At 33.1% G+C, this 8,593-nt stretch overlaps 1 protein-coding gene across 1 annotated transcript; it reads right to left on the bottom strand.

Moving 5' to 3' along the window:
* Window positions 1-323: 323 nt before the first annotated feature.
* Window positions 324-6,313, bottom strand: LOC107791814 (B3 domain-containing protein REM5-like). The gene is made up of 9 exons (XM_075230643.1): window positions 6,097-6,313; window positions 5,071-5,368; window positions 4,906-4,980; window positions 4,388-4,518; window positions 4,001-4,229; window positions 2,979-3,053; window positions 2,561-2,691; window positions 2,122-2,397; window positions 324-607 (listed from the first exon to the last, which is right to left on the bottom strand). Exons 1-9 carry the CDS (start codon window positions 6,160-6,162, stop codon window positions 602-604), a joined length of 1,287 nt encoding a protein of 428 aa, XP_075086744.1. The 5' UTR covers window positions 6,163-6,313; the 3' UTR covers window positions 324-601.
* Window positions 6,314-8,593: the final 2,280 nt, after the last annotated feature.

Here is an 8,593-nt window from a genome sequence, read left to right as displayed (position 1 = left end):
GGGGAGCCTTTGAGGCGATAGTAAAGTTGTCTCAATGTGACCTATAAGTCACGGGTTCGTTTGAGAATCAGCCACTAATACTTGTATTCGGTTAGGTTGTCTACATAACACCCCTTGAGTGCAGTCCTTTTCAGGACCCTGCGTGAATGCAGAATACTCTGTACACCAAATTGCCTTTTTCATCACCATGTCCTCTTAAGAGAACCGCATATTGGCATTCAAGATGTTTATAGCTAGATGATCTATGCATATGGCAGATGCATCTATAGCTCTAGGGCTCAAACAACTCGAATGAGAGGAACGACAATTAAAAGTCAGGCCGATGATCATAACTATTTAGTGATTTCAAGGGTCTAATTACAATAGGCAAGAACCCAAAAAGGCTACCTTAATCTAATTGCTAGTCTTATATGAAGGGATATTTTCAGAATAGAAGTAGAGCACATCAAAAAAGTAGGTTTTCTTAGATTTAGCAACATGTACTATATGCAAAAACATTACATTTTACTTCCTTCGGTGCTCGTTTCTTGCCCATCACCAACTGCTTCATTATCTTGTCAATGGCTTCTGTGTTTCTTGGCATCTTTCCCAGAATATTTACCTACAACTTTTGTTTTTCCAAAACAAACATAGCCACAGTTATTAGTCAAATTTTTGGGGACTTGATTGTATAAAACCATTATTAAATCATAGAACTCTAAGCTGGTAGATCTTTTATACGGAAAGTTTCATCATAAATCAATTGTTAGGAAATTTGACACATAATTATCAAATACCAAAATATTATGGACACAAGAATTAAACAGAATCTATGTCACGGTAAAGTTGTCTTCATGTGACATATAGGTCACGGGTTCAAGCCGTGAAAGCAGTCACGAATGCTTGCATTTGGTTAGATTGGGTTGCGGCACTTCCCCAGACCCTCCGTGAACGGGGATACCTGGTGCACAGGGCTGCTCTCTTTTTTTTTCTTTTTTTTTTTGGTCCCTTTAGCCGGGGATAAATAAGAAAATGACTGCAAGTCCCACAATGTTTCATGGAAAAACAAATCTAGTCCTTTGACAATATAAATATTCAGATATCAACAAAAGTTTTTAACATGTAGGGAACAGATAGAAGAGGTGGAGAGAAAACGTCTAGAGTTCCTTATATCTTTTTTCACTCAAAGTTGAAGGAACTTTCATATCAGATATAGGAGTTACATAAAATTACATCCCGAACTCCCTTCATTTACTCTCTCACTAGTCAGTGTCAGCTAACATGGACAAGTAAATTTTGATCGAATCAAAATTAACCAACAATGTACAAGATTTCGTGTAGCTTATAAAGTTATATACATTTTCAAAATTCTCAGTGAAAATTCTTGGTTCCAAAACATCTCCAATATTCTACTAATAGATAAAGAAGAAAAACAGCATACATTAACACAGAATGGTCAATTGAAGTAGTGGACTGACAGTGTTAAACTTATAAGTTTGAACTCATCAACAACGGCAAAATACCTATGGCCTATGTCTAACACTGTCAGTCCACTACTTCAATTGACCATTACAATCTTTTTAATGAAATAATGCATAAAACATCCTAGCATTGGGCGTTTATATTTCTCAGAGAATTCACTGAAGCATAGTTTGTTATAGTGTTGGAAAGTATGTGGCTTTGGCCCACGTAGGTGGTGAAAGGCCACTTTTGTAGCTTTTTAAGTTCTAGTCCTTTTATGTGTTAAATTTAGAACACATACTCTTATATATATATATATATGTTTATTCAAAGACTTGGACTTGGGCGCGGGCCGGGCCGAACCTAAAATAAATGATTTTTATTTTATTTATTATTTGTATTTTAAATTTTAAATATTTTTGAATAAACATATCCATCTGTTTGTGAAAGAACATATCTTTTGAAAAGGTCCGATGGTTGCTCTATAAATACAAGTATTTCCAACAAAGTGGATAGAGAAAAATCTGCAAGTATATTATTGGCTTGTTGTATCAGGCAATATCTTCTTTAAGGAAAGTCTTTCTCATGCCTCAAGCCTTCTTCAATTTCGTTTTCAATAATTGTTTTTCTAACATTCACTTAAAAAGAAAAATGATTTTCATACTAGATGAGAAAACTTACCTTGATACTTCCCTCATCAGAGTCTTTCCCACTAGTAACAACCTGAAATTTCCATATTGGTGTCTCTCCATTAGTAACAGTCTCAAACATAATACGATCTCCCTCCTTTAAGCAATTATCAGCAATGAATTTACGCAATCCATCTCCAATATAGACTTGAGTTTTGCAAACACTTAGCCTTAAAGTCCACGATTTTTGCCTTTCATCTCTTATGATCAGACTGCACTTCATGTTGGCCTTGAGACCATTTGCGGATGCGAAATGTTTAGGAATGTTCTGACATGGGGAATAAACATTTGCACACATCACTAAACAGTGCGTGTTCTTCATATATTCACTTAACAAAGATAAAAATACGAAAAAATGGTGCACAATATGCTTCCTTTAGCTTGAAGTTTTTTGAAGAGTTTGCGAGAAATTAATGAGTTTTGAGACTTACCAAGAAACCATATGTAAGGCAATATGGTCTAATAGTGCATACAAAATTAGAATGACCATAAGGCTTGTGAGCAGCAACTTTTGCATCAGTAGAAGCCTTGTTTGACGACTTGATGCTGGGGCTCGACTTTTCTGTTACATCATCAATAAATTAAGTTTCTTGAACGATTTAAACTATGTGGCATAGACAGTGAAAATTCGTATAGTCGGTCCCAAGTTACTAGGAATCGATCCGTAGTTGTTGTTGTTTGACAAATTACATATCCAACCCACCTTTTGATCTTCATGAAGTTAAATATGACAAATTACACTTCAGAAAAAGGAATAGCAGTTAAATATGAGAGTTAGCATTAGAATCAGAGAAATGAACAGAAAAAGACAAAGATACAGCAACAAGGATTTGCTCTTGAAATTCAGACCTTCAGAGGAAACTCTTTTAGCGTGCAAATTAGTCGTCTTTCCTCCCGGCTGGAGAGATGCATTTCCCCTCAAATCTAGTTTTTAAAAGAAACAACAGTATCAGAACAGAAGATGAGGATGATTTAAAACAATAAGAAGAACATATTGAAGTAAAAAGAAATCAACAATTGTCGTAATTCAGCAAGAAAATAAGTGTCGATGGAAAGAATTATGGAAGGGTTAATTCAACTCTCCGTGTTAGTGATGAGCAACAAAATGAAATGAGGTGACAGAGAGGCACGTCCTTAGAACATTCGACGTTGGGGAAAGGACAGTACTTATGGTCCACTAACCAACGAGCATGTCAATAGTTCAACATGATAGAATCTGTCTCGGGAGCTTTCTATTTTTCTTACTATATGCAGATCTTTTGCATATTACAGCTACTTTTCGAGCCATTAAGTTGATTAATAATCTATTGCAGATTCTTTGCATTATGTGATCATGGATCAAATGATTATTATATGTGAAAAAGTCATATAATTTCCTCAATTTGGTTAATCAACTATATACAGCATCCCTTAACACAATATTTTTCATCCTGTAGTGTATCGGATTAATGGGAAACCTCAAATAAATCCTTATTCGCTCTGCTCTACTATGAACTATCACACATTCAACAGAAGTTTACTCTATTTACCATTAGACATTTAGCCTTGGCATTAGAAATGAAAAGGAAAAAATTGTATTAGATACAAGAAGGATTTCTTGAAGTCCAGACCTTGCAATAGCATGAATATCAGTTGACTGAGGATGGCCAACGTCCAATCCGTCTAGTTTTACAGTATCAGATTATTATTGATGGCTTGACAGTCCATCAAGTTCCCAGAAAACAGTATCAGATATTGTTGTCCATCTACTATAGCATATATATAACTTATAAATCAGTTACAAAGAAACTAGACAGGATCCTTATACAGAAACAGATTGTGATTTCATTCTAATCATGATTTATAAGAAGTAGCAAAGATGCGAAACTTACTGTAAAATTTCAATATAGGTTTCTCTCCCTTGGAAAATATCTCAAACATTACATGATCTCCTTCCTTTAAGAAATTAGCAGCACAAAATTTACGCCATTCACCTCCAATGAAAATGCTTCGAGCAGAGGAATACAGCCTAAATTCCCATGACCTTTGCTCATCTCTTATCACTATTGTACATTTCCTGTTGCTGAGGCCGTTTTCGCGTGCAAACAGTTTTGGAACATGCTGAAACAGTTTATAACCAGTTGCACGTATATAGTTCATAATTATACTTCACACTTTAGAATTATTAAAGAAATAATATTTCTCATAACAAAGTGAGTTCATCTTTTTTTCCTTGTTATAAGTGTTACAATCAAAGTTGAATTTAGATTTGCACTTACCATTAAACACTTTGAAATCCAATAGGGTTTGACAGTAGTAATTACATGAGGGTGACCCAGAGGCATGTCCTTAGTCGCTTCTACATCCGGGAAAACTTCGTGTGATGACATGATGTTGGGATTTGTTTTTTCTGTAGCATTTGTTAGTTACACAAAAGGTCATGTCAAAGATTTGAAAAAAGTACATCATGAACAATAGAACATATCAATAGTTCAACCTGATAGAACCTGTCTGAACGGCTAACTTTCCTACTATATGTGCATTTTTTGTACAATACAACTACTTAAGTCTACAAATTTGATTAATCTACTAATTTCAAATTCTCTTCTACTATCTTGTGAGGTCTTACCAAAAATTAATTGAGACTACTTACCAAAACAGAGCTACTGATGGAATAAGGTTAACTATAGTAGAAAAGATAGGAGGATTAGCTTTAGGAGATGTTAAAGTCTTAAACATTAAGGTCTTAATCCTATGACAAAGATACAGCAACAAGATTTGCTCTTGAAATTCAGACCTTCAGTGGAAACGCTTTTAGCGTGCAAATTAGTCTTCTTTCCTTCCGGCAGAAGAGATGCATTTCCCCTTAAATCTAGTTTTTAAACGAAACAACAGTATCAGAAATGAAATTAAAGATCATTTAAAACCAAAAGAAGAACATTATTGAAGTAAAGAAGCTCACCTTTGAATTCAAATTTCTTGGAAGTCTCTTCAACATTATGGACTTTTTGTTCTTCTTCATATTCCCTCTCACATTGATTTGAATGAAATATGGAAACTTCAAACTCCATATCTCCTTCATGTCCGAACACCAATATATCTCCCAATTGCAAATTATGCTCCTCTGCAAACTTTTCCCAACCTTCTTCTAGACGTCGGCCGTTCACCTTCACCAGCCACTTCTTACTACCCCTTCTCAGTATTGCATGTTCAATATGGTCGTGATCCTTCCGATACTTCAAGAAACCTAAAGGAATTTTCTGCAATATAACAAATATGTAAAATTAGAACAGCCTTGTCCCGGAATGATTGCCATCCTCATTTAGGACGTGCAATCAAGAGGCTGAATTGATGAGTTCAACTGAACCCATAATTTTTTTACAGAACATCCAAATATACATGTGAAAATTTACTAAAATATTACAACAAATATTATAATTCTAGACTCATAGTTTCAAAAGTGCAATGGCACTAAGGCATGCATTTGATTGGGTTCAACCAAACCTAACATTTTCGACACATAGTAGTATACATACATGTGAACATTTACTAAAATATCTAACAAATACTCAATCCGTCTCAATTTATATGATCCACATTTCTTTTTAGTCTATTCCATTTCAAGCCACGCAAACATTTATAGTTTGATTTAAACAACAAGTTTCAAAGATCTGTCTTTTTTTCTCTTTTTTTCTTAAACTACGTGCTCAATTAAAGTACTATCACATAAATTGAAATGAAGGGGTATTAGCTTCCGATTTAAGTGATGTGAGCTCAATACTAAGAACCTTAAAGGTTGATCTCGTCAAGTTTAAACTTTGGTACCTTCTACTGTGAGAATAATATTATCTACCCAAATAATCAATAAAAGAAGATTCATTTTAGATTATGGTTTTGATCTTCAGCTTCTTTCTACCTCTATCTCACACATGCAGACAAAATAAAGACATGCAGACAAAATAAAGATGAAAAATTGAGAAGTACTCACAAGGCCATTCTTGAAACCTGGCATAATTGGTTTGAAAAAGTGAGGTTTCTTTGGAGGGATTTTCATGGCTGCCAAGTAAATGTAGTTATTGTAGAGAATAAATGCTCTATTTGTTTTCCGTTACATGCAAAAAGAAAGAATTTAGGAGAAACAGTAAAGTTGTACAGGGGTCTTTTCATGTTAGGGGACTCTGTAAACAAGTAGTACTAGGAACTAAAACATTAGTATTAAGTTGATGTGCTATTCTCAGTATTCTCACAGTAAAGCTAATGATCATTTACAGTTTTGTCTCAACTATCGCAATTCTTGTACTCCCGTTGTCCTAATTTATGTGTCATCATTTGATTTGGTATGAAATTTAAGAAATAAATTTTGATAAAAATGTGTGAAGGTGGAGGATTAGGGTAGAAGGTTAAGTAACATAGTACATACTCTCGTATTTTATTGATATTAGGTTTTTATTACTACCTGTCATTTCTTTCATTTCGATCATCATATCACCACGCATCTTTTCCATGGCTTCTTATTGTTGTTTCTTGCCGTTTTTTTTAATTAATGTTGTGCTTATACTTTCTTGAGGCGAGGGCTTATTGGAAACATCGTCTCTGTCTTCACAAGATAGGGATAAGGTATGCGTACACACTCCCTCTCAAGTCCGCACTATGTGGGATTACACTGAGTATGTTGTTATTGTTGTATGGTCTAAAACAAGTGTTACACATTTGTGGCTACAAATCATCTCATCAACCGTTAAAAGATTTTTTTTCTAAATATAAAAAGTAAAGTATATTTTTTGGGACAAACTAAAAAGAATAGAACGGCACATAAATTAGGGCAAAAGGAATAGTGATAAATAATTTGATTGACACAGATACAGTATAAAGTTTTTAAACTATCACTATATATGGCAGACCGCCTATTTATTTTGCAAGTCACTAATCTCACTTATTATAGGTTTAATCACATTATCTTTTATCTTTTAAAAGAATTTTCGACAGTAAATAAATGTGAAACCCATGAAAATTTGCTTCGTTCATTTTAAAGAGAATGAAAGAGCACATAGTAGAAACTAGAAAGGTCAAACCTTGTAATGTTTAGTCGCAATATTTTTAATATTTTTAGAAATAAAATTTATATAAATAGAAATTACACAGAAAGTCCTTCAAAGTAAAAGAATAATTCTCGATTAAAATATATATTTGAATTGTTGTAATGCAAAAAATAAGTTATTTTTTTTCCAAAAGTTAGTAGTATCATATAAAGTGGAACATATAACAAAATATAGATTTAAAAATATATTTTAAAAAAAAGCCTCGTTCGGAGTGCTTTCAAGTATAAAGCAAGAAACTTTAAAACCTTGATTATATCGAAATATATGTTAGCTGAATAAATAAAGAACATTTTCTCATAAAGTTATTCAAAGTTGAGCTAATTTATAAAAAAACAGAATAAAATGTTGGCACTTTTTGAAAAAGTGGTAGAATGTACTATACAAATCAAAATGCAAGATTACACGGTGTACAAAAAGTTTACCAGAGCAGGTTCATATAAAAGTATACCTTGTAATTTATGGATTCACCTGAATTCAACAATTTTTGTCCAAATTTTGTATATGAAGTATTAAAAAGCTACTAAATATCTATAAATATATTATGATGAACTCAATTATTATTGTATATTAATTTGAGTATTGTAAAAACCTATAAATTTTAAATCTTGAATTTGCCTTTTGAAAAGTATGAAAGTATATGCAAGTATGCAACAAACCTGTTAAAATGGGTCAAATTACAACTACATGATCATTGAATACAACTAAAATCTTGAAAAAACATGTGCATGTCATGTGATCAAATGAAGGATAATTGAAGTAGAAGAAGAATAAGATTGAGCTCATTTATGAAATGGCAATGAAATTTTTCCTTTTTTACTAAAATGCTTGGATGTATTTTACTTTACAAGTCAAAAAGCAAATCACATTGAATTTATTTTGGCAAAATGTAATTGACACTCCTAAGGTAGGACATAATCTGTCTTCTTAAAATGTACAAAAACATCTACTAAGTCATTTTTAAGTCAACTACAATAAGTGTTTATACCAAAGGTAAGTTGATATCTCAAAAAAAAAGTATACAAGTAACTAGGGCTGGCAAGTGGACCGGTCCCGGGCCAAGTGGGCCCATCCAAACGGTCCCAAATTAAACGGGCCAAACAGACCGGAGCAAAATGGGCTTTTTGTAGGGCCGGCCCAGGATCGGGACCGTTTGGTCCCATGCTAAACGGTCCCGGCCCGTAGACTAAATGGGCTAAGTGGGCCCAACATATTTTTTTAAAAAAAAATTAATAGATATTAGAGACAAAAAGATGTTAAAAAAAATATCTAAAATAATGCTTTGTAAATTTTATTATAGAATTGTGACCTAAATTTTAATATTCAATATTTAATATCGAATATATATAGTATATAAGATGTATATATAATATATCGATATAAGATGTA

The sequence above is a fragment of the Nicotiana tabacum genome, chromosome 15 (genome assembly GCF_000715075.1).
Source record: "Nicotiana tabacum cultivar K326 chromosome 15, ASM71507v2, whole genome shotgun sequence".
Lineage (NCBI taxonomy): Eukaryota > Viridiplantae > Streptophyta > Magnoliopsida > Solanales > Solanaceae > Nicotiana > Nicotiana tabacum.
The sequence above is the reverse complement of the archived record's forward strand: the minus strand, read 5'-3'. Positions and strand labels throughout refer to the sequence as shown.